Here is a 27,331-nt window from a genome sequence, read left to right on the forward strand (position 1 = left end):
CTAATAGGTAATTTCTCTACTAGGACACACACCACAGACTTCAATGCTATCCCTTAGCATTGCTTTAACACAAGCACAGAAGCTCAGACGGTGTGAGAGTGAGAGACTACGAGAAACCTCTTGCTGGCAATGCAGATGTAAAAAGAATGCAGATGGGGCTTGTTCCATCTCAGGTGGGGATGTGTATGTTGAGAGAATCAGAATTTTCACGATTCCACGACTCTGTGAATAACCATCAAAGCAAAAGGACTTGTGGATTACAAATAATTTTGCAACTAGGGCAATTTCACAGAAATTCAACTCACAAGAAATTAGTGAACAGTGAAGATCAATTTTCTCAGCTTATACAGGTGCTCTTTCATTTCTCTCAGCAATAATTTGTAGTTCTCAATTTTCTTTAAAATATTTCCCTAGGTTCAAATATCACTATGAAAGTTTGGCCTTTTCTGTTTTAGTTTTGGTTTTCTTAGCTGAGAATTGCTATACACCAGGCTGACCTGGAGTTTGTACCAGCTCCCCTGTCTCTGCCACACGGGTTCTGGGACTGCAGTGTACGACACCAAACCCAGCTATTTCCCATTTTTAATGATCCCGAAAGCATTATTTTTACATCATTTTGGAAGTTCTATTAGTATGCTTTAGAAAAAATTGGTTTGTAATTGTCCTTATATCCTACAACTCAATACAGTCACTCATTAGCTTTAGCAGAATCCTGGCAGATCTTCTACACAGGCAATTAGGTCACTTACAAATAAAGACAATTGTATCCCTCTTTCCCAGGCTGGGTGCCTTCTCTCGCTTAACTGCACAGGCTAGAATCATTAAGCAAATAAAATACTACACGGAACTAATGAAAATAAATATCTTTGTCTTGTTCTTGATTTCTTTCCAAAGAGTTCAACTTTTCACCAGTAAACAAAATTTAAACTAATAATGTTTTTCCTTTTTCTTTTTTCAATCTTAATTTTGAAATTATAGTATAATGATAGCACTTTCCCCCTTCCTCCCTCCAACCCCTCCAATGTAGCCCTCCCTGCTCTCCTAATTCAGGGTCTCTTTTTCCACTAATTGTTATATGTATATATACAACTAGTTATGTTATATGTATATAAATGTGCATATTCCTAAATATAAAATGCTCTTTATTAATGGTTAAGGAAGTTCTGTTCTACCCCTATTTTCTTGAAGACTGTTATCAAGAACAGATAAATTTGTCTTTACAGTTTATACAACTTTAATAATTAAATAGTAACGCATTATCAAGATGTTTACGACTTCTCATAAAACAAAAGGAAAAATATTTAAAAGAGGCAACCAAGCTGTAAAATTCCTAACTTCAAACCAAATTATATGTTACTAATTTTTTTGTTTAATGTTTACACACACAAACACACATCTTTGTCTGTCTTCTGCTAAGGGCTTGAATCACATTTTAACTCTGTATCTCAAAGTCAAAACTACAGCTTCCTCTACCAGAAAAGAAGTACTCTCAGTATGGAAAGATCTTCATCCAAAATAAAAAGCAAAGATCTCATGCTTCAGAGTTCTTGCTCTTAGAGGTAAGCAGCAGTTTTGCTGGCAGAGGCTAATGCACCATCAGCACCCAAGAGCTGAAATGAACAGCTTCAATGCAACTTCATCAAGTCTCACACAGACAGGGCTGATGGCACACAACCATGGTAGCAGCAGCAAGTTCAAGGCCAACCTAATCTATGCAGTGAGTTCCAAGCCAGCAAGCTGCACATGTTAAGGCCCCGTCTCAATAATTTTAAATCACATTTAGCTTCTCTTGCTGATCCTAGTAACAAAATTAAAATAACTACATTCCATTTTTAACTTAAAATGGAAAACTGCATTCCAAACTCATGTTTAAGTTCAAATGGCCAAAAGACACTTAAGGTCATGCTCAACTTCCTTAGCAATCAGGGAAATGCAAATCAAAACAACTTTGAGATATCATCTTACACCTGTCAGAATGGCTAAAATAAAAAACTCCAATGATAGCCTTTGCTGGAGAGGCTGTGGAGGAAGGGGTACCCTCATCCATTGCTGGTGGGAATGCAATCTTGTGCAACCACTGTGGAAGTCAGTGTTTCGGTTTCTCAGGAAATTCGGGATCAACCTACCCCTGGACCCAGCAATACCACTCTTGGGAATTTACCCAAGAGATGCTCTATCACATGTCAAAAGCATTTGTTCAACTATGTTCATAGCAGTATTATTTGTGATAGCCGGAACCTGGAAACAACCTAGATGCCCTTCAATGGAAGAATGGATGAAGAAAGTATGGAATATATACACACTAGAGTACTACGCTGCGGTAAAAAACAATGACTTCTCTAATTTTGCATGCAAATGGATGGAAATAGAAAACACTATCCTGAGTGAGTTATCCCAGACACAAAAAGATGAACATGGGATGTACTCACTCATAATTGGTTTCTAGCCATAAATAGGGGTCACGGAGTCTACAATAGGCGAACCTAAAGAAGCTGAGTAAGAAGGTGAACCCAAGGAAAAACATATAGTTATCCTCTTGGATAAGGGAAGTAGACAAAATTGCCGGGGAGAAAAGTGGGATCTTGGGGGTGGGGTGGTATGGGGGTAAGGGGAGATGGGGAGAGAAAAGGTAGAAGGGAAGGAGGGGGGACTTGGGGAAACAGGAGGATCGGGATAAAGGAAGGTTGGATAGGGGAGCACGGAACCACAATTCTTAGTTAAGGGACCCACTTTAGGGTTGGCAAGAGACCTGACCCTAGAGGGGCTCCCAGGTGCCCAAGCCAAGGTCCCCAGTTAGTTCCTTGGGCAGCTGAGGATAGGGAACCTGAAATGACCCTATCCTAGAGCAATACTGATGAATATCTTGCATATCATCCTAGAACTTTCATCTGGCGACGGATGGAGATAGAGACAGAGACCCACACTGGAGCACTGGACTGAGCTCCCAAGGTCCCAATGAGGAGCAGAAGGAGGGAGAACATGAGCAAAGAAGTCGGGACCACTAGGGGTGCACCCACCCACTGAGACAGTGGAGCTGATCTACTGGGAGCTCACCAAGGCCAGCTGGACTGCTACCAAAAAAGCATGGGATAAAACTGGACTCTCTGAACATGGCGAACAATGAGGGCTGATGAGACGCCAAAGACAATGGCACGTGGTTTTGATCCTACGCAATCTGCTGGCTTGGTGGAAGCCTAGCCAGTTTGGATGTTCACCTTCCTAGATATGGACGGAGGGGGGAGGACCTAGGACTTACCACAGGACAGGGAACCCTGACTGCTCTTTGGACTGGAGAGGGAGGGGGAGAGGAGTGGGGGGAAGGGGAGAGGGGTGGGAGGAGGGGGAGAAGAGTGGGAGGAGGGGGAGAAGAGTGGGAGGAGGGGGAGGGAAATGGGAGGCTGGGAGGAGGTGGAAATTTGTTTTTTTCTTTCTTTATTGTCCTTTTATCAATAAAAAAAACAAAAAAAAAAGATTCTGAGTTAAGTTGGGCATAGTGACACACACCTTTACTCCCAGCTATGGGAGGCAAGGGACAAGCAGAGAAGCAGGTAGATCTTTGTGAGTTTGAGGTTTGCCAGGACTACACAGTAAGCTCCACAACAGGAGAAAGAGCTACAAAGAGAGACCCAGATCTAACAAACAAACAAAAAAAAAAACCTAGGCAGTGGTGGCACATGCCTTTAATACCAGCACTCACTTGGGAGGCAGAGGCAGGAGGATCTCTGTGAGTTTGAGGCCAGCCTGGTGGAGAGAGCGAGTTCAAGAACAGCCAAGAATACACAGAGAAACTCTGACTCAAAAGACAAACCAACAAAAAGATACTGAGTTAAACAGTGTATCTGCACATCCATCATAATCGGTATTGAGATAGCCACAGGATGAAACTTTACTCATGTTTACTGATTATACATATAGAGACAATCAGTCAGAATAAACAATGTTATGTGTTAAATTACAAATATGAAATGAAGCTGCCCATCAGAATTAACCTAATCAAGATCCTCTCTCACAGGCATGCTCAGAGATTCATTTTAATGCTGGTCCTAAATCCCATCAAGTTGACACTCTGCCTCCGTATTCTTCCCCGTAGGAAACAGTTGATTCGGTAAGAGCTGCTGCACTATTGAGGTTTATGGAGATTTTGATCTATAGTACTGGGTACTGCCCCATGGTCTGAAACAAGCCAGACAAACACTCCACAACTGAGCTGCATCATCCCAGCCCAGTCTGCTTTCCACAGGGTCCCACGGTGCTGTCACTACCATCAAAACCTGTCTTTACATTCCTATCTACCGGCAGTCATAGAATCCAGGTGGAAGGTGTTAAACTGGTTTCTTTGTGGGGTGTTCTTTTGCTTTCTACAGTAGTAGGGATTGAACCCAAGGTCTTAAATATGCTAGACAGACGTTCTACAGCTTAGCTATGTCCTCAGTCCTGGTGCTGGAGCTATAGGCAGTGGTGAGAAGCTGATGTGGGAGCTGGGAATAGAACCTGAGTCCTCTGGAAGAGCAGCACATGCTCCTAACCTGAGCCACCTCTCCAAACCAATTTTATTTTATCAATTGTGTGATGCTAGCTGACCTAAAACTAAACTATCCTCATGTCTCAGCCCTCTGGAGTAGTTGAGAATACAGAAATAACCCACCCTGTCCAGCATAGAACTGACTTTAATGTCCTCTGTTTAATTATATCACTTTATGTCAGCTGAGTATGTGTTTTGATTTTTACTTCCTTATGGGTCATATGTTCAAGTTTCTTGCACATATTTTTTTTTTTTGGAACAGAGTTTCTCAGTAGCTTTGGAGATGTCCTGGAACTCACTCTGTAGACCAGGCTGGCCTCGAACTCACCAGGCCGGCCTCTGCCTCCCGTGCTGAGATTAAAGGCATGCACCACCACCGCCTGGCAACACACATAATTGTTACTGAGAAACATAGACTGTGAATTTTGCCGTTCCGTGCTGGGTGTTTTTCATGCCTATATTTCTTCCCGAACTTTATCTAGGATGCAGCTAAGGACACAGAAGTAGTCTGTTTAAGTCTTGCTTTTGTTGACTGGCTGCAGAACTGCGCCTTCTCACGTGAGAGAGAATGCAGACTCATTCCACATCTAGGAAGCCTCCCACCCTCCAGGGCTCCAGCAACTGCACTGCCAGTGCTGTGTACTCCTCATTTCAGACTGCTACAGCAGAACACTTACCAAAACCACAGACTGACTTCCCTGCACGTCTCAAGTCTGCAAGTCCCAGCGCTGCAATTCCAGTACCAAGGCAGCGGGCTGAGCGTCAAGAGAACAAGAGAGCAGAAGTGGGCCAAATTCTCTTATACCAAACCCACTCTCACAGGTCCACTCCTGAAACAACAACCTCCCGACGGTCTCAGTTCTCATCACTGCTGCACTGGAGATTATCATAATTCTTATTAGTTAATCAAAGACATTAACTGAGAGAAAATTCAAAAAATAGTACTTCATATGTTTCTCATCTCAGGAATCAGTGGCCTTCACTAGCTAATGTCCAAAGTCTTAAGAACTATTGTTTTCATGAACTGTGTGGGTTTCTTTCTTTTATAGAGTGAGGAAGCTTGTGTTGGGGAATATTATTTTAAAGTGTGTTTCTTTTGTTTATGCTGCATTTGTTTAACTCTGTGAAACTGTGATTCTTTGCCTGTCTAAAGCACATGATGGTCTAAGAGCTGAACAGCCAACAGTACAGCCAGGCAGGAGCAAGGCTAGGCGGGGCTGGCAGGCAGAGAATAAACAGAAGGGGAAATGAGGAGGTCAGGGCCAGCCACCCAGCCAGTTGTGGACTTGGAGTGAAAGTAAGACTATGAAGAAAAGGGAAAGCCCAGAGGATGAAGTCGGAAGGACATTTAACAAAAGCTGGCTAGAAACAAGCCAAGCTAAGCTGGACATTTTAGATAAGAATAAACCTCCAGATGAATTATTTGGGAGTTGGGCAGCACCGCCTTCCCCCCCCAAAAAAAGCAAAAACATCATATAACAAGCTTGTTTCAGAGGAGGGCAGATACGATTTCTATCACCATACATGGAAGAGACATAGAAGTCCCTATCTACTCTTGTACTTAATCTACCTCTGCCTTTGTATTTGAAGTTTCTTGCACACATACTATCTATAGGTCTCTGATCTTCAGGCCAATCTACATTCACTTTTCCATTAGTATGTTCAGATCAGTTCCGTTTACTACAGGGACCACTGCTGTTAGATTTTATCTATTCTTTTGCTGTTTCTCTCTTTCTCATTTTTATGTATGGTACTTTATGCACGTGTGAGTGTCTTGTTCATGCATACACTTGCATGCAGGGACCAAACAACAATGTTGGGTATCCAACTTGACCTTCCGAGACAGGGTCTCGCACTAACACGGGGCTTACCACTTTAACTAGGCTCATGTTTAGCAAGCCCCCAGTAATCTTCCTCTCCCTTCCCAGAACTGAGATTACACATGCATACCACTGGGCCTAGCTTTTGATGTGGGTTCCTGAGGAATGGGAACTCAGGTTCCACCTTGTGCTTGCATGCCAAGAACTTACTTTACTCATCTAGCCATCTTCCCAACCCTGGTTTGGTTTTGTGAGAGTCTCACTGTGTAGCCCTTGATGGCCTGGAACTTGATGTATAGAGCAGGCTGGGCTTGAACTTAACTTCCTCTAACTGCCTCTGTCTCCCAAGTGGTAGGACCACAAGCATCATCCACCACATCTGATTTCATTCAATAAACATTATACCATTTCATGTGTATTAACAATTCCATAGCTGCTTTTCCCTTCCTTCGATATTTATGCCATTGACATCAATGAACTTTGAAAACATTGTACTAAATTAACCCAGTGTCAAAGGACAAATACATACAATTATATTTATATAACAGTACTTAAGAGTAGTCAAATGCAGAGTCAGAAACTGAAATGGTGATTGCCAGGGCTCAAGGCAATGGGAGAAGTTAGCATTTAATTACAGGTCCAGTTTGGGAAAACTACAAATGTCTGCAGATGAATGACAGCAACAGAGGTGGAACAACATACAGCTAACAGTAATGTCACAACTGCAGAGGTCAAAGTAAGTCACTATCGCCAACGGTAAAGTTCAACTCAAGGATTGTTTTAAAAATCACAACTGAAAGTCTCTTATTTTTGGAAAGTATTTTCAGTTAAAAAAGACTGCTGATGGGTGTTTCTCCTTCGTTACAAGGCTGCACCACTCTTCTGGCTGAAACTTCTACAAATATTTCATATCCATTCATATCTTTACTATTTGTTCAGGGCTGAAAATGGTGCTTAGAGGTAGAGGGTTTGTGCAGTACCACAGTGTGCTGGACAGTAGGAAGCATTTTTGGAGTGCACCTACTTGCCTCAGTCAAGACTCCCTCGGCTTCACTAATGTTCTGCTATTATGTGCGGTTCCTTTAACATGCCTTTCACTTTGGCTTCACAGACTTCTTTCTTAGCACCATTTGCAGTTTTCAGTAGACACATAGTCATTTCTAATGTTTTGTTTCCTTTCTCCTGAGCCCTAGGTCCACTTGTGTCTCAGGTGCCTCGTTCTCTCCTGACAGCTCACGGATACCTGTCTGGTGGTGACCAGCATGACATTGGCAGTGGTGGTGGTTTAAGTCTCTCCAACCCATGCTTCATTCTGAACACTCGCAACTTGTAGATTCAAGTTCACTCTTTTCTTCTCCTGTCTGATTTACTATCAATTCTATTCAGTATTTTAACTTCAGATATTGCACTGTTTCTATAAGTTCCACCAGTGACATTTTATATTTTCCCCTTATTTTCACATCATTTTTATTTTCTTAAACATTTGGAACATATTGATAGCAGCACTTTTATACCTTTGTCTACAAAATGAATCAATCTTTCTAGTCTGATTTTTTTTTAACCTTGGCAATGAATTGTATCTTCTTTCTTTTTTGCAAACATTTAAATTTTGAAAGTGACATAGCATCAAATTAATCCATTAAAGGCAAGTAATACACTGAAAATTACTAATTCAAAGCACTTTACAGTCACTACCTGTATCTAATTGCAAAACATGTCTTCTTTCTAAAAAGGAAACTCCATGCTGATTAGGCAGTTAGCTGCTCCCCAGTCGTTCTCTCCAGATCACTGGTTTTCAACCTGTGGGGGCAACCCCTGTAGAGGTCAAATGACCCTTTTATGGGGATTATACATCAGAAATCCTGCATATCAGACATTTACATTATGATTCATAACAGTAGCAGAATTACAGTTATGAAGTAGTAACGAAAATAACTTTATGATTGGAGGTCACCATCACATGAGGGAATGTATTAAAGGCTGCAGCATAGGTCACCATAGCATGAGGGAATGTATTAAAGGCTGCAGCATAGGTCACCATAGCATGAGGGAATGTATTAAAGGCTGCAGCAGAGGTCACCATCACATGAGGGAATGTATTAAAGGGCTGCAGCATAGGTCACCATCACATGAGGGAATGTATTAAAGGGCTGCAGCATAGGTCACCATAACATGAGGGAATGTATTAAAGGGCTGCAGCAGAGGTCACCATCACATGAGGGAATGTATTAAAGGGCTGCAGCAGAGGTCACCATCACATGAGGGAATGTATTAAAGGGCTGCAGCAGAGGTCACCATCACATGAGGGAATGTATTAAAGGGCTGCAGCATAGGTCACCATCACATGAGGGAATGTATTAAAGGGCTGCAGCATAGGTCACCATCACATGAGGGAATGTATTAAAGGGCTGCAGCAGAGGTCACCATCACATGAGGGAATGTATTAAAGGGCTGCAGCATGGGTCACCATCACATGAGGGAATGTATTAAAGGGCTGCAGCAGAGGTCACCATCACATGAGGGAATGTATTAAAGGGCTGCAGCAGAGGTCACCATCACATGAGGGAATGTATTAAAGGGCTGCAGCAGAGGTCACCATCACATGAGGGAATGTATTAAAGGGCTGCAGCAGAGGTCACCATCACATGAGGGAATGTATTAAAGGGCTGCAGCAGAGGTCACCATCACATGAGGGAATGTATTAAAGGGCTGCAGCAGAGGTCACCATCACATGAGGGAATGTATTAAAGGGCTGCAGCAGAGGTCACCATCACATGAGGGAATGTATTAAAGGGCTGCAGCAGAGGTCACCATCACATGAGGGAATGTATTAAAGGGCTGCAGCATGGGTCACCATCACATGAGGGAATGTATTAAAGGGCTGCAGCAGAGGTCACCATAACATGAGGGAATGTATTAAAGGGCTGCAGCATAGGTCACCATCACATGAGGGAATGTATTAAAGGGCTGCAGCAGAGGTCACCATCACATGAGGGAATGTATTAAAGGGCTGCAGCATGGGTCACCATCACATGAGGGAATGTATTAAAGGGCTGCAGCAGAGGTCACCATAACATGAGGGAATGTATTAAAGCGCTGCAGCAGAGGTCACCATCACATGAGGGAATGTATTAAAGGCTGCAGCAGAGGTCACCATCACATGAGGGAATGTATTAAAGGCTGCAGCAGAGGTCACCATCACATGAGGGAATGTATTAAAGGCTGCAGCAGAGGTCACCATCACATGAGGGAATGTATTAAAGGCTGCAGCAGAGGTCAACATCACATGAGGGAATGTATTAAAGGGCTGCAGCAGAGGTCACCATCACATGAGGGAATGTATTAAAGGGCTGCAGCATGGGTCACCATCACATGAGGGAATGTATTAAAGGGCTGCAGCAGAGGTCACCATAACATGAGGGAATGTATTAAAGCGCTGCAGCAGAGGTCACCATCACATGAGGGAATGTATTAAAGGCTGCAGCAGAGGTCACCATCACATGAGGGAATGTATTAAAGGGCTGCAGCATAGGTCACCATCACATGAGGGAATGTATTAAAGGGCTGCAGCAGAGGTCACCATCACATGAGGGAATGTATTAAAGGGCTGCAGCAGAGGTCACCATCACATGAGGGAATGTATTAAAGGCTGCAGCAGAGGTCACCATCACATGAGGGAATGTATTAAAGGGCTGCAGCATAGGTCACCATAGCATGAGGGAATGTATTAAAGGGCTGCAGCATAGGTCACCATAGCATGAGGGAATGTATTAAAGGGCTGCAGCAGAGGTCACCATCACATGAGGGAATGTATTAAAGGGCTGCAGCATAGGTCACCATAGCATGAGGGAATGTATTAAAGGCTGCAGCATAGGTCACCATAGCATGAGGGAATGTATTAAAGGGCTGCAGCAGAGGTCACCATCACATGAGGGAATGTATTAAAGGGCTGCAGCAGAGGTCACCATCACATGAGGGAATGTATTAAAGGGCTGCAGCAGAGGTCACCATCACATGAGGGAATGTATTAAAGGGCTGCAGCATAGGTCACCATCACATGAGGGAATGTATTAAAGGGCTGCAGCAGAGGTCACCATCACATGAGGGAATGTATTAAAGGGCTGCAGCAGAGGTCACCATCACATGAGGGAATGTATTAAAGGGCTGCAGCAGAGGTCACCATAGCATGAGGGAATGTATTAAAGGGCTGCAGCAGAGGTCACCATCACATGAGGGAATGTATTAAAGGGCTGCAGCAGAGGTCACCATAACATGAGGGAATGTATTAAAGGCTGCAGCAGAGGTCACCATAACATGAGGGAATGTATTAAAGGCTGCAGCAGAGGTCACCATAACATGAGGGAATGTATTAAAGGGCTGCAGCAGAGGTCACCATAACATGAGGGAATGTATTAAAGGGCTGCAGCAGAGGTCACCATAGCATGAGGGAATGTATTAAAGGGCTGCAGCAGAGGTCACCATCACATGAGGGAATGTATTAAAGGGCTGCAGCAGAGGTCACCATAACATGAGGGAATGTATTAAAGGCTGCAGCAGAGGTCACCATCACATGAGGGAATGTATTAAAGGGCTGCAGCAGAGGTCACCATCACATGAGGGAATGTATTAAAGGGCTGCAGCAGAGGTCACCATCACATGAGGGAATGTATTAAAGGGCTGCAGCAGAGGTCACCATCACATGAGGGAATGTATTAAAGGGCTGCAGCAGAGGTCACCATCACATGAGGGAATGTATTAAAGGGCTGCAGCAGAGGTCACCATCACATGAGGGAATGTATTAAAGGGCTGCAGCAGAGGTCACCATCACATGAGGGAATGTATTAAAGGGCTGCAGCAGAGGTCACCATAACATGAGGGAATGTATTAAAGGGCTGCAGCAGAGGTCACCATAACATGAGGGAATGTATTAAAGGGCTGCAGCAGAGGTCACCATAACATGAGGGAATGTATTAAAGGGCTGCAGCAGAGGTCACCATAACATGAGGGAATGTATTAAAGGGCTGCAGCAGAGGTCACCATAACATGAGGGAATGTATTAAAGGCTGCAGCAGAGGTCACCATCACATGAGGGAATGTATTAAAGGCTGCAGCAGAGGTCACCATCACATGAGGGAATGTATTAAAGGGCTGCAGCATGGGTCACCATCACATGAGGGAATGTATTAAAGGCTGCAGCAGAGGTCACCATCACATGAGGGAATGTATTAAAGGCTGCAGCAGAGGTCACCATCACATGAGGGAATGTATTAAAGGCTGCAGCAGAGGTCACCATCACATGAGGGAATGTATTAAAGGGCTGCAGCAGAGGTCACCATCACATGAGGGAATGTATTAAAGGGCTGCAGCAGAGGTCACCATCACATGAGGGAATGTATTAAAGGGCTGCAGCAGAGGTCACCATCACATGAGGGAATGTATTAAAGGGCTGCAGCAGAGGTCACCATCACATGAGGGAATGTATTAAAGGGCTGCAGCAGAGGTCACCATCACATGAGGGAATGTATTAAAGGGCTGCAGCAGAGGTCACCATAACATGAGGGAATGTATTAAAGGGCTGCAGCAGAGGTCACCATCACATGAGGGAATGTATTAAAGGGCTGCAGCAGAGGTCACCATCACATGAGGGAATGTATTAAAGGGCTGCAGCAGAGGTCACCATCACATGAGGGAATGTATTAAAGGGCTGCGGCAGAGGTCACCATCACATGAGGGAATGTATTAAAGGGCTGCAGCAGAGGTCACCATCACATGAGGGAATGTATTAAAGGGCTGCAGCAGAGGTCACCATAACATGAGGGAATGTATTAAAGGGCTGCAGCAGAGGTCACCATCACATGAGGGAATGTATTAAAGGGCTGCAGCAGAGGTCACCATCACATGAGGGAATGTATTAAAGGGCTGCAGCAGAGGTCACCATCACATGAGGGAATGTATTAAAGGGCTGCGGCAGAGGTCACCATCACATGAGGGAATGTATTAAAGGGCTGCGGCAGAGGGAGGTTGAGAACTGCTGCTGGCCTGGCAACCATCAATTTTTATTTTGCCTCTCTGAATTACCTATTCTGGATATTTCATATAAATGGAATCATGGCATATCTTGGATTTGTGTGTTTGATTCTTCAGCGTATTTTTAAGATTCACCCACAGTATGACATGTATCAGTACTTTTCTGTCTAGGTACTATTTACTGAAGTATCAATACCACAGATTGCTTATTCACTCACCTACCAACATATATTTGATCTGTTTCTGTCATTTGTCTACTGAACACTATTATAAATGTAAATATCTGAGTACCCATTTTAAACCCCATGGAATGTGTATTTAAATGACAATTAGCGGATCATAACAATTCTGTGCTTTAGTTTGAGAAACTCACTGGTTTTCCCACAGAAGATCCATCACTTCAAACTCCCACTAGTATACAAAAACTCAAATTTTCCCAGTCCTGGCAAACTCACTGTTTGGTCTTTTGATTTGATGTTAGCTATCCTAGCATGCATGCAATATCTCATGGGCCTTTGGATTCATCTGGTCATGTATGCAGTCTTGTTTTCATGGGCATCTTTATGACTTACATGCCTTCTTTATAGTAAAATTTAGGTTTTCTCCCCCCACTTCTCATTGGAGTTGTAAATTTTAGTTTTGGGAGTTTGGGGAGAGAGCTTCTGAGAGGCATCCTTGCTATAGTGCTCAGATTGGCCTTTAACTATCCTTTACTGAAACATCCATATCACCCTCTTGGGGAGCAAGAATGGCAGGCAAACACTATCAGCAACCCAGTTCTTAAATTTGAACACACACACTTTGAGTTTCATGTAGTGTATAAGGATCGTTTTCAACTGTCCCAGAATAACCTATTGAAGAGATTATTCTTTCCCCCTCTCAGGTCTTGGCATCCTTGTCAAAAAAAAAAACTAAAAATGCATCCTGGCTTATTTCTGTATTCTCACTGCCAATATCATCTTGTTTGGATTACTGTAGTAGAATTTCAAACAGGAAATATGAGTTCTCCTCAGCTCTGCTCCTTTGCAATGCTGTTAGGACATTCGAGCCTGTTCTTACTGTGTGTTTAAGTATCACCTCTGCATTTCATTATAGTTCTAATGAAGACTACACTGATTTGGTAGGCTGCATGAGGCCGAAGGGTCATCTTCATCTACTAAGCCTTCCTATCCACAGATGCAGTATGTTTTCTTCCAACAATGTTTCATGGTTTTCGGTGTACAGGACCTGTATAAAGACCTGCTGAGGGAAAGCACATGTACCATGGCCAACGTGTGGAAACTTGAAGGGGCCAGTTGTCTCTCTCCACCACGTTCCCAGGCTTGGCAATGTGTGCCTTTACCAGCTAAGCCATCTCACTCATTCATAAATGAATTTTTAATTGAGATTTTCATTGCTGGCATACAGAAACACAACTGTTTCATATGGTTTTTCATGTGCCTAAATGCATGCTCACTTTAGCTACTGACTTTGTGAATTCTGCGTGCCTGGATTCATGAAGACTTTCTATACAGAGGATTATTGTCATCTGCAGATGGTCTCTTTTTTCTTGTATAACTGCTCCTGTTATAACTTCCACTACTGTTGCAAGAACCACCCATGTGGCCAACTAAACCCACATAAAACCTGAGAGGGCTTGAAAAGGAATTCTAGACAAAAAAAAAAAAAACCCACAGAGTTAAACACAGCTTCTTGCTGTTTTCTGGCAGCTTGCTGTTGCTCCATTAAGAGAGATTTTCCTGACTCAGCCACAGCAGAAAAAAGCAGTGGTTTTGAAATGCCAGCTTTCTGGGTTGTGCTGCCAGGATAACCTCTGGCTCTTTCAGGCAGGAGGTCTAGCCACAGAGCATCTGAATGGGGTTTGTGAGCAGACTGCTGCAGCTTGCTTAATGACAACATGGACCAGCTTTGGGCCTGGAACTGGGGGATGTTCACGGCTCAGAGGCACAAGCAGCTCCATGCTGGACTGTGCAGAGCGAGCAGGCAGTACCATATATGCAACAGTAACAGCACAGCTTAAATTTTAGACTGGGTGGGCCAGCAGGCACTGCCATATTTCCCCTAATAGTGGCACAGCCTAAGTTTTAAGATGTGCAAAAGCGCTCCTAGACAAAAAATAATTACAAATATGTAATAAAGACAAATCCAGATGAGTCATGGTGTTGGGTAAATGTATGTAGGCTTGGGAGAGAGAAGAAAAAGAGTATAGAGAGTTGAAAACGAAGTAAAAAAAAGTCTTTAAAGAGACAGAGTACAGACAGTCATAGATTAAAAGGAGTAAAGAAAAATAAGCCACATAAAGATGGAAAATTCACAGAGTCTGAATTATGTATATTATTGTATTTTCTTTGAATTTTTTGACTGTGAAAGAGCTAAGTACAGAGAGATGTTTCATTGTATGGGCTACTAAACTAAACTAGCATGTATATTATAAAGGTATCATGACTTCCAAATTTGGGTCTAAGGATATGTAGCTTTGGAAAAGAGGATCTTCTGGTTTCCACAGAGGATGAGAACCTGTAGATTGCTTCCAAACTGGTGCGGTATGATGGAACAAGACCCCCTGAAAGGTCACCATGAACACCCCTCAAAAAATTACTTCACCCAACTGCTGACTGAGATAAACCTAGCACACAGGATACCCCATAAAAGACCTGATTAACAGTGCCCCCAAACAGCTGGAAGCAATTTGGAGAGAAATAACTACACCCATATTCCCAAATATTGTGAATAATTGTTTGTTTACATTTAAAGGGGGAATATGCTATAGAGATGAATAATTTGCTTTGGTATAGATCTTGGTTTACTGATACAAATTTAAGGTAAATTTTGTTATACTGTATATTTCTGTCCTTGATTAAGGTATTGTGTTTGTGTAGTTCATTTAAAACTGTAATATATAATTAAGAAATATAGATTAATAGACAGTCATCTATAAGAGTCAAGATTGTAGTCATGTTAGGTTTTCTAGAGATATAGAGATATATTTCAGTTAGATAGATATCTTCAAATCTTTTAGAGACTTTCAGAATATAGCATTTAAAATGTTTTAATAGCCAGACAGTGGTGGCGCACGCCTTTAATCCCAGCACTCTGGAGGCAGAGGCAGGTAGATCTCTGTGAGTTCAAGGCCAGCCTGGTCTACAAGAGCTAGTTCCAGGACAGGAGCCAAAAGCTACGGAGAGCCCCTATCTCGAAAAATAAAAAAAATAAATAAAATAAAATAAAATGTTTTAATAACTTAGGACTTTTCATGACAATGAAACATATCTGCTCCTGGCAGCACCAATAATTTCATGAGGAAGATGGACATCAAAGAGGCTCCTTATGGAGTTTGTTAGATGAATTGTACATGCAGGATCCACAGAGAAATGACTGCTGAACTTGCCTAAAGGTCAGACAATCCTCTGAGATTCCTGCTTCATGAAAGAGTCTGCAAGACATTCTGCAGGATACAAAAGAATGTGATTGGTAAACTGCCAATATAGGCAGAACTGTCTTTGAAATTTCCTGCTTCATAGAAAAGTATGCTGGATATTATGGGACTGTAGGCTTAAGATAGATGCCCCAAAGGTACAGAAAAACTTTGGGTGACTGTCCAGGGAATGAGATGTCTCTGTAAATTCTAGAGTTTTGGAAGTTGCTTACAATGCACTTCCTGTTTACTTAGGTAATATCATATCCTTCTGGAGTCTTTGATGGGGTTGAAGAATTTATAGTTATATTTATAGTTTTCTTAGTTACTATAAAAGATAAAGTAGATATAAATACTGTAAATGTAATTCTTGTTTGATACCTATTTTGTTGTATCTAATTTTACTATGTTAAGGTTAAAGCCTTCCTTTTTTTTTTAAGCCTTCCTTTTTATTTAAACAGAAAAGGGGAGATGATGTGGGATTTCCCTCTGTATGGTATGCTATGATTACCATTAGTGAATTAAGAAACTGCTTTGGGCCTGTTGATAGGGCAGAACTTAGGTAGGTGGGGAAAACTAAATGGAATGCTGGGAAGAAAAAGGCAGAGATGCTATGGAGCCACTGCTAGAGTCAGACATGCCAGAACTTTGCTGGTAGGCCACAACCTCATGGTGATACACAGATTAATAGAAATAGGTTAAATTAAGATGTAAGAATTAGCCAATAAGAAATTAAAGCTGATAGGTCAAGCAGTGGTCTAATTAATACAGTTCCTGTATGGTTATTTTAGGGCTAAGGCTAGCCTGGCAGCCAGGATGAACAAGCGGGCCCTCCTCCTACGCACTACAGGTGAGTGCAAGTGGTAAAAGGCATTATCTCCTCTTGTCTTCTTGCTCCCGATGAGAGGAAGAGTTTCAGTCTTTCCCTAAGGGAGTTTGTGGTGGTTTGAATAAGAATGGCCCCCATAGGTTCATATATTTGAATACTCAATCATCAGGGAATGGTGCTACTTGAGAAGGATTAGGTGTGGCCTTGTTGGAGGAACTGTATCACTGGAGGGAGGGTTTGAGGGTTCCAAAAGCCCAAGCCAGACCCAGTAGTTATCTTCCTGCTGTCTGAGAATTCAGATATAGAACTCTCAGCTACCTCTCCAGAACCATGCCTGCCTCAGTCACCATGCTTTCTGTCATGATGATAATGAACTAAATCTCTGAAACAATAAGTTTTAGTTAAATGCTTTCCTTTATAGGAGTTGCAATGGTCATGGTGTTTCTTCACAGCAATAGAACAGTGACTAAAACAGACTTGGATGCCAGCTTTGGGTTTTCATTAATGCTGATGTTAAGGAAATATTAAGGTCTTTCCTTATTAGTCCTACTCCTGTTTCACCAGCAGGTGCTACACTTTGCCAAATGGTTTCTAGCAAACCAAAACCCTCATATGATAATTTTCTTTGTTCTATTAGTATAATAAAAATATATTAACTGATTTACTTATGCTACGCCAACCCTGCATTCCTGGGATAACTCTTGGTCATGAAGTATCCCTTTAAATGTGCTACAAATTTGCTGAGGATATGTGTACCTATAGGGCACACTGCTCTATAGTATTATTGTACATGGCTTTGGTATCTGTGTAGTACTGGCATCAAGGAATGAATTGGGATGTGTTCTTATTCCTCTTTCTTGTGTTTTCTCTTTCCCTAAGTTGTAGAGTCACATTGTCTGTTATCTTTCTTGTTAAAGCAGGTGTCTACTGCTACTAACTATCCTCTGGTTATCAAGGTCACTACTAATAGGACAGTGTCCTATTAGTTTCATTTCTGTTGCTGTTATAATGTTCTGAAAAAGAAACAACTTAGGGGAGAAAGAATTTATTTTGGCTCATGATGACAATTTATACATCCAGGAAATCTAGTGGAAGACATCACACCACTTTTAAGAGCGGGAAATGAATGCATGCATGCTTCCTGCCCGACTTCTTTCCCTACTCTTATGCAAACTAATGCCACCCTCTAAAGGCTGAATCTTCCCACAGCAATTAATAATATTTAAGAGAAAACAAAGAAGAGTTCCTGGAGCTTCAGGCATGAAAACTGATGGTCCTGGAAGCCAATCTGGCCCCGTCTTAGGATTCTATTGCTATGAGGAGACACCATGGGCAGGGCAACTCTTATAAAGGAAAGCGTTTAAATGGGGAGGGCTGACAATTCAGAGGTTTAGTCCATTACCATCATGGCGGGACATGGTGGTATGTAGGCAGACATAGCACTAGACAAGTTGAGAGTTCTACACCTTGATCCGCAGACAGCAGGAGGAGACTAAGCATAGCCTAAATACATAAGAGACCTCAAAGCCTACCTTCTCAGTGATATACTTCCTCCAACAAGGCCACACCTCCTAACAGTGCCACTCCTTATGGGCCAAGCATTCAAACACGTGAGTCTAAGGGATCCATACCTATTCAAACCACCACATTCCACTCCCTGGCCTCCATAGGCTTGTAGCCATAAGATAATGCAAAATGCCTTTAGTCCAACTTCAAAAGTCCCCATAGTCTATCACAGTCTCAACAATGTTTAAAAGTCCAATGTTCAAAGTGTCTTCTGAGATTCATGAAATCTCTTAACTGTAATCACCTACAAAATCAAAAACAGATGACATACTTCAAACACATGATGGTGCAGAATATAAGAATATACATTATCATTACAAAAACTGAAGGGAACATAGTGAGGAAATACTAAACCAAAGCAAGACTGAAAATCAGCTGGGCAAACTCCAAACTCTGAATCTCCATGTCTGAAGTCAAAACACTCTTTAGATCTCCAAGTCCTTTCAGCTTTGTTGACTGCAGCACAGTTATTTCTCTTAGGCTGGTTCACTCCCTGTTAGCAGCTCCCCTCAGCAGGTGTCCCGCAACTCTGGCATCTTTAACTTCTTGAAGTCTCCAAGGCAATCCAGGCCTCACCTTCACAGCTTCACGAAATGGTCTCTCTAGGCCTTCATTCAGGGACACCCCTGACATATGCCTGGCATCAATGGCTTTCCTTAGTCGAAGAGGGAGATTCCATAGCCCATTTCTTCTATTCTTGACTCTAAAGCCAGAACCATGTGACCAAAGCTGCCAAGTTCTGTTGCTTCCTGGGACTGGAACATGGTCCCATGTTGCGGGAGGTCCTTCTGCTCCTCCAGCCTATAGCCGCTGAGATACCAGCCCATTGGGGTGTGGTCTCTCTCCCTTTAAAAAAGCGGCCACTTCCCTCTCCTCTCTCTCTTCACTTCCTGCTCTGCCAGCGACTAGACTCCCTTCCTGGTTGCGCAGAGGGCTGTTGTTTGGGACGGTGATCTGTAAGTTTTTTCCCCTTTAAATAAATACCACCCTATTAATCATAATTCCAAACTGGTGTGGCATTGTTTGTGACTTACGCCTTCAGTCCCATTGTTCAATTACATCTTCACCAGCTTTCTGTTTTCCATGGTTTCCTTCACTGCCTAAGTGTGACTGTCCTGGGAATTTGTTCTGTAAACTAGACTGGCCTCGAACTCAGAGACCTGCCAGCCTTCTGACTGCTTGGATCAGAGGAATACACCACCATGCCTGGCCCTAAGATTTTTTTTTAATTCCTTTTCACTTTACATTAATTACTTTTCACAAGTTGGAAACTTAGCTGGCTGGGGTCTTACCCTGAGGTTGCCACTCCTTCTATTCCATTTCTTAATCTGTTTATCTCTTTGATCACGGACGTAGCTCCATTCTACTTCCTGGTGCCTTTTTTCCTCATATTGTACATTTTATATTTTTCCTTCCTTTGCTTACTCCTTTTCATTGTTGATCTGTATAAGAGTGACCACTAATAACCACACAACAGAGTCAATACTGGCTGTCTTGAGATTTTGTCAACAGAATTAACCCAAAACTCTCCACTGTAGCCTCAGGTAGACTCTTCGGACAAGGACAAAAAGCAGCCACATACATTCTTTGTCAAAATATCATAGGAACAGTCTCTAGACCATACATATGCTAACATTCTTCTCCTCTGAAACCTCTTGAGACAGGTCCTCATAGTTCAATCAACCTCATAATCACCATCTTCCATGCTCCTACTAGTATGGCTCACTAAGGCCCACCACTTTAAGTGTTCAACTGCTCCCAAAGTTCACATTCCTCCAAATAAAGGCATGGACAGTCCTATCACAGCAATATCCCAGTCCCTGGTACCAACTCCTATCTTAGGATCTTATTGCTGTGAAAAGACACTGTGGCCATGGTAACTCTTATAAAGGACAACATTTAATTGGGGCCAGCTCACATTTTCAGAGGTTTAGTCCATTATCATCATGGTGGGACATGGTGGCATGTGAGCTGGAGAAGGAGCTGACAGTTCTACATCTTAATCTGCAGGCAGCAGAAGGAAACTGTGTGCCATTCTGGGTATAGCTTAAGCATATAATAAAAAGCATATTTTTTAAAAAAGACCTCAAAGTCTGCCTCCACAGTGATAGACTTCCTCCAATAAGGCCACACCTACTCCAACAAAGCTGCACCTCCTAATAGTGCCATTCCCTACAGGCCAAGCATTCAGACACAAGTCTATGGGAGTCATTCCTATTCAATCCAACACAGGCCCCAATGGCTCATTTCTCAAAACACTAAATGATCTGAGTACCTGTCCTTTACTGTCCCACCAGAGTCTGGCGGCAACAGCAATATTATTAGTAAAATTAAAGGTAAGAATGGGAGTAAGCAGGCCAATGCCAAGCAATACATTCCACTAACTCAGTAGCTCCTCCCCCGGAACCTGTGAGACAGGCATCAACATCCTCTAAACTCCCACAGCCTATCTTTACACTAGACATGGAACAACCACCATTGTAACACTTGGCCCCCTCTTGCCCTACAGGGATCCATACTCTTTTGCATTCAAACTCTACTTTGTCCTGCCTGTTCCCTCCACTCTACTTTATGCAGACCTCAGAGCTTCCTCTTCACTTCAATCTTCCAGCATCTATTCTCAAGCTTAGAGCCTTGTAAACTCTCTCTCTCCCAATGCTACAAGTGTCTACTTTAGAATTCTCCTACCCCTTAGGATACCCTGACCTATCAAATCTCCCTCAAACTCCAACCCACAAAAAATAGCCCTATTTTCGCCACTCAGCTAACACTATCCAGCATGGGCAGCACCTTACTTATTTGCACTGCTGCAGTCTAACGGAAAAATAAGTTTCTCTGCCTCTGATGTTATAATGAGGAAGAAAAGGCATCAATATACGATGTCCCCTCTGCTATATCCTGGAAGCTAGTGAATTCCCTTTAGTTATTGGTGAACAATTCATTCTACAAATGGTAATTACAATTCAAGGACTGTTGATTACAAATAAATAGGAAGAGGTGACAGTAGACACAGAAAAGCAATTCACTAAAAGCAAAACATAAGAGAAAGTGAGTGGGAGCAAACCATGGAAATGCAAACTAAAACAGCTTTTGTCAGACAGACACAAGTAGAAGATGTGTCAGACAGGGAAGGAAATGGGCATCTCTATGCTATTAGTAAAGGTAATTGTGTACTTTTGTACATATACACCAAATATCTCTAATAATTTTTGACTAGCATTTAACTTCTAGTTAGTTATAATAATTAGAAAATGAGACATGTAAAAATTTACATAAAAATCTGCTCCCAATAATACTTGAAGTTTCAACACTTCTAAAGTAAAGATGATGACTAAATCACTCCAGAATTTTAAATATGGTATAATGCATTTGTAAAAATAGAATATTCACAAAGAAATACCCCTTCATAAAGAATTAAGTATACATGCCAAGAGGTGCTAACAGTGTAACAGAACATGGAACTTTCGTGACCTTTTCTTCTCATCTACACCATTCATTTTTCTGTAGTATAAGTTGCACATATATAACATACTTTGTTTCCTCCCAACATACTATTTTTATTATTTGGGAATTTCATACAATGCACCCCGTCACACTCACTTCCCTTTCCTCCCAGATCTACCCTCCGATCCTTGCACCCTCCTCCTCCAAAAGCCCCACCAAATCAAGTTAGTGCTGCCCATATATTCTCTGGAGCATGGTCAAACTCCCAATGGCCAGTCCTTAAAGAAGACTGAGTCCTTCCCCACCCCCACCCACCAGGAGCCATCAGCTATGAAGAGCTACACTTCAGCATCTTTATCACAATTTTTAAGGACTCTCTTTAATAGCTTTCCATCTGGACTTTTTTCGGGGAGGGAGGGAAATTGTTTGTTTCTTTAGATGGGGGTGTCAACACAGAAGCCTTATGTCTCTCATTCTCAGTTATGAATCTGCAGTCATCGATATTATTACAAAACAAGCTTCCTTGCTTATAGCAGCCAGCAGCAGCATGGATCATGGACTTTCACATGGTTTGCAGTCGGAGAAGGGATCGTGGACATCAACCTGGTCCCATAGGCAGCAGCCAGATGAGCAGCATGGTCTCCAGAGGCAGCACCAACCACGGACTTCAACTGGGCTTCTGGTAACAGCACGGACCACAGACACCAACAAGGCTTCCAGCAGCAGAACAGACCACAGACGTCCCCCGGGGAGACTCAAGCCAGTAAACGAATCACTCTTCATCCCAGATATCCTGCCGCTGCTCAGAGTCAGGGTCATCGTGTAGCTGGGCAGTGTGTCTAGGGGCGCAAGCTCCAGGCTGCAGCACACCACCCCATGCTCAGCACCTGCCGCCCCGCCAGTACCCCAGCACGAATGTGGTGTTTGTAGAGCAAGTGGTAGCAGCAGCAACAGCAGGCCAGGTCCCTCCCAGCAGCCTCCCAGAGGCTCAGTGACCTACTGAGCAAAGACATGCATGGCGGCCAAGCAGCGGGTCGCAATAGACCAAGGTAGGCCGTGTCTCCCCATTCCGACATCTTTTCTCGAGCTCCATGAACTCACTTTTTAAAAGCATCTTCCCATAAGGCCTGCCTTTTTCTAGTAAAACGTATTTTCTTAAAAGGCAAAAGCAAAATTGAAGGTGGCAATTTAAAGGGAGAAAATGCCATTACTATAATAGAACGCAAAACATTCTGTTATTTCTCAAATAATAGTGTTAGACTTAACATCAAATTATTAGATGACATACCATATGGCAGCTATTTGTATATATCCAATTTTAACCAGTTTGAGTAGAAGATACAGAAGAATCTGCTAGGACAAGGAAAAAGTGCAGCTATTTAAGCATAATTAGAGGGGAAATCCTCCCAAATAAATACGTAAAACTAACCCTAGGAAGCACATGAAAATCAACAGTCAAATATTCGTTGCTTCGTAGGGGTCAGCTTAAAACCTTTTTCACCCCTTTTTACTTTTATCTTACAAACCATCCTCATGAGAAAGCAACTGCCATGAAAATAATAAAAAATAAAAGTCACTCTCAAGTTTAGTAATTCAGATTTAAGCTTGGTTAATGGCAAAGTCTTCACAACTTCTACTATTCTCAATTATGGCAAATATTCCTCTCTGACTTGAACGCTTTGAAGGATGAAACTTAGTCAGTAATAGTAAGCAATCCCTAATGGATCTTTTACAGCTAACCTCATCTATATCTGACCAGGACTTAGGATTTCTAGGCAAATCCAAGGAACTGCATACAATGCCTAATTCAGTGTGAGCAAAGCAGCAAGTAAATCCTCATTAGTGTTAACTCTTCCACTTCTGATGAATGACTATTACAAGTGAGTAATCATTTTTACCTGTCGAACCCCTGAATGACACCTCTGAACCTACAGCAGAGTCTAAGACAAGTCTCACAGGTAACACAGATACTTCCAATGCCAAGAGTTCTCTAAGCTACACTCTAATTGTCTCTGAGAAAAGCAATTTTTGTTTCACAAGAAAATTTCCTGGTGTATGTGGTGGAGGGGGAGGAGGGAGATCAAAGAATAGCATAAGACGGCTCTTATATAAATGACATGTGCATAATGCAAGATTATGAAATACCTGAATGAATAACGCAACTATGTAGACATTGTGAAAAAGAATACAGGTCTGTGTGCTTTAAGTAACACTACTATTCATTCAGTCACGAATCAATATGTTTTTAAGAAACGAAATTATTTGAACGTAGATCTAAAAGAACAAACAGGCAAAAGCACTATCTTCGTGCAGTATACCTCCAGCAAAGGAGACAACTAGTCCAGGTATCCCTCAGTAGCCCTTAGGTACAAAAGCCTGCAGATGTTCGAGCCTCTAAATTCATATGCTCAGCATACACACAGGCTTACACAAACTACCCTGTGTACTCTATCACCGTCAGGTTACTCTCAGCACCTAGTGCGACACTGACGCTATGGACGACTACTGCTTAGGGAGCAATGTCAAGGGAAAAGATCTTACAGAAGGAATTTGCTTTTTAATATTTAATATTTCTGATTGAAACTACAAATGTGTTACCAGAGACCTATCCACATGCAGAAGGAAGACTGTATTTTTATATTTGATAATACAAAAAGCCATACTACAAATAAATAAAAAGACAGGGTATTATGAGACATACTAGGCTTGGGATCAGGCGAGCCCAAACGAGTGTGGGGTAAACAGTACAGTCCAGGACAGCCTATGCAGAACAGGTCCCCAAGCTGGAATGACCCTGCCCAACCCAGAAGACAGTAAGTCAGAGGTAAAACTGACAACTGCGGTGTGACTCTAGCTCAGAAAGGCCTAAGCAGATAAGCTCAGAAGTCACTAGATGGTGTAGTCAGAGTACAGGAACCAGAGAGCTCCTGAGTGAGGCGGGGGGGGGGGGGGGGGGGGGATGAAGGGGCAACGGGATTATGTTGATAAATCACAGAAAACAGTAGCCACTTCTATTTTGATTACAAACAAAAGACACTAAGAAATATTCTGTGATATTGGAGCTACAATATTGTATTATTTGTTCAAGGAGTAAATTTTAATGTATATAGTTCTTAGAGGAATGTCAAGACCTAAGGAAAATTGTTTCTTTTGGTGAGTCAATGGTTTACACACCATAGTTTATTTAGGGGTACACTTTGTAGTCCATGTGAATGCCCTAGAAAAAGAATCTCCTCAAGTGGTGCTACATCATGACCATGGTTGTTCTGGGGGGATTGTCCTGCACATCCAGGCGCGATCAGCTTCCAAGATTACTACTGTTTCCTTTCAGCAGCCTACTCTTCACGGTAGTGCTCAGACACGACGTATTCTCCATAAAGCAGCATTCGGGTTACGGTTACAGAGAGATGAATTGCAATGCCCCACAGTCTACGCCCGAAGCACCATGTAAATATGACATGCCTTACTACAAACTCACCTGATTTATTTGAAGCATGTTAAGACAATACTGATCAAACTGCTGTATCCCTCACGGCACCAAAACACTGGAAAATGAAAATTAAGAAATAAGGTTCAACTTAGTAATTTCAATGACTATTGAATATTTTAAACACATGCTCTTTACCAAAATCAATATAAAATGGGGTTATCTAGATTATTACAGAATTTATATATATGATGATTAAAATGTCCTATGTTTGTGCAAACTAACCCAGTAGTCATGTAAGCAAATATATAAAATGTGACTAGTGAAAGCAAGAAAACCAACGTTTACTCTCCTGAATGCTAATTTTAACTTCAGTAAACACCCACGATTAGTGGCCACCCTGACAAGCAGTGGCTTAAACCGTAAGTCCCTTCTTGTTCTGGAATTCTTTAGATAATCCAAGCAAAAGGGAAGCTGTCTGCAATGCTGAACACTTCAGATCGACATTTAACATCAAACCCCCTTCCTCCAGACAGGTTTTAAACAACTCTGAACCCATTCCCTCGAAGAAGATGCAACACACACAAGTATTCTCTTTAATGTTATAAAAATAATCGCAATTATGTAGGTGGGTATTTGCCTTTATTATTATCAATACAAAAAGAGTATGCACATAAAGTTTGATTTTTAAAAAGCCACTGGCAATGGGAGAGGTAGCTTGGCAGCTAGAAGCACACACTGCTCTTTAGAAGACTGGAGCTCAGCTACCAACACCCACAGGGCAGCTCACAAGCACAGGTAACACCAGCTCCAGGAGGATCCAACCCCGCTGGCCTTCAATGGCACCTACACCTCTGTGCGCATATCCACACATAACCAGAAATACTGTTTTAAATCTCTGTCATGATATACCCATTCCGTTGCTAAAAGTGGATTTACTTTCCTTTGGGGCCTGACACCTTGGTTCTGATTCATTTAATGTGGTAAATCGCTTCTATATCTATATTTTTAAGTAGATGCCAAAGGAAGGAAGGAAAACACAAATTATAAATAACACAAACTTATAAATAAATAAAACATGGGCTCTCATGATGGGAAAATTCACATAAATTATAAATAATGCACCTATACCTGCTATTCTAAAAATTACTAAAGCACACAGTTGGAAAGACTAATTCCCATCACTTAGTCAGAAGCAAAGGAGTGTATACTCATACATACACACACACTGGTCAATCACTTTCTCAAGATGCAAACTGGAGTCAACCCAAAATCACTGTGGGTAAGAGTGCTTACTGCACAAGCACGGCGGCCTGAACTCCGACGCCCAGCACCAGGTAAAAAGTTGGGCACAGCCACATGAACCTGTCACCCATGCTTGAGAGAAGGGGTACCACACTCTCACACTCAGCCTAGCCAAAAGCAGCAGCTTCCAGGTTCAGGGGGAGACCCTACAGAGTAATACAGCAGGTTACCCGACATCATCTTCTGGCTGCTACACACAAGAGCACAGGCATGCTCTTTAAACACACACACGTGTGCACACAGGCATGAGTGCATACACACTTTATAATTACTTTGGAATTTTAAAACATTTCTTACAAGTATTCTCAGCATCCGTATTTTTTATTTCTTTTCTAATTGTTCTTCAAAGGGAATGATATTCACAGAGACCTGGCTACTGGTAATTTTTAGTTTCAGTCAGATAACTTTCTGGATCCTGGTCAAATTACTGTATCTTCGAGGACACCCCCCACCCCGCCTTCTTTAACCTTTAAAAAGTACAAGTGGTAGGCAGCATCTAACAAATATAAGACAGGAGAAATAATCTAACATCATTTTTATGATGAGGTTGCTCATCTGCAGTGAAGGAAGCCAAACACCTATTGTGAGCTAGAAAGGCACACAGCAAAGAAGCGATAGCAGGGACAGCCAACAGCCAGCAAAGGCCAAGGCCTTCAATCCACTAACGCCAAAAGTGAATTCTGCCAAGAGCCACATGAAAAAGTATGTCCAGTCCTGTTTTCAGATGGAATAGTAGCCCCCACGGAAAGCCTGCAGGCAAACTCATGCACAAGATCAGAGAGAGCAGGGCCTGGTGGCACACACCTTTAGTCCCAGCACTGAGAGGCAGAGGAGTCTCTGAATTTGAGGCTAACCTGGTCTACAAAGCTACTTTCAGGACAACCAAGGCTACCCAGAGAAACCCTGTCTCAAAGAGGGAGGGAGGGAGGGAGGGAGGGAAGGAGGGAGGGAGGGAGGGAGGGAGGGCAAAGGAAGC

General features: G+C 42.4%; 1 protein-coding gene across 11 annotated transcripts in view; it reads right to left on the reverse strand.

The window, feature by feature from the left end:
- Stau2 (staufen double-stranded RNA binding protein 2) overlaps positions 1-27,331 on the reverse strand; it is a 332,068-nt gene that overhangs the window by 297,663 nt on the left and 7,074 nt on the right. For all 11 annotated transcript variants that reach the window (XM_075971430.1, XM_075971425.1, XM_075971427.1 and 8 more), the window contains one exon: positions 25,102-25,168. In XM_075971430.1, the coding sequence (XP_075827545.1) occupies positions 25,102-25,119 (18 nt within the window). In that variant the 5' untranslated portion in view covers positions 25,120-25,168. The remainder of the gene's footprint in view (positions 1-25,101; positions 25,169-27,331) is intronic.

The sequence above is a fragment of the Microtus pennsylvanicus genome, chromosome 5, assembly GCF_037038515.1.
Source record: "Microtus pennsylvanicus isolate mMicPen1 chromosome 5, mMicPen1.hap1, whole genome shotgun sequence".
NCBI classification, from domain to species: domain Eukaryota; kingdom Metazoa; phylum Chordata; class Mammalia; order Rodentia; family Cricetidae; genus Microtus; species Microtus pennsylvanicus.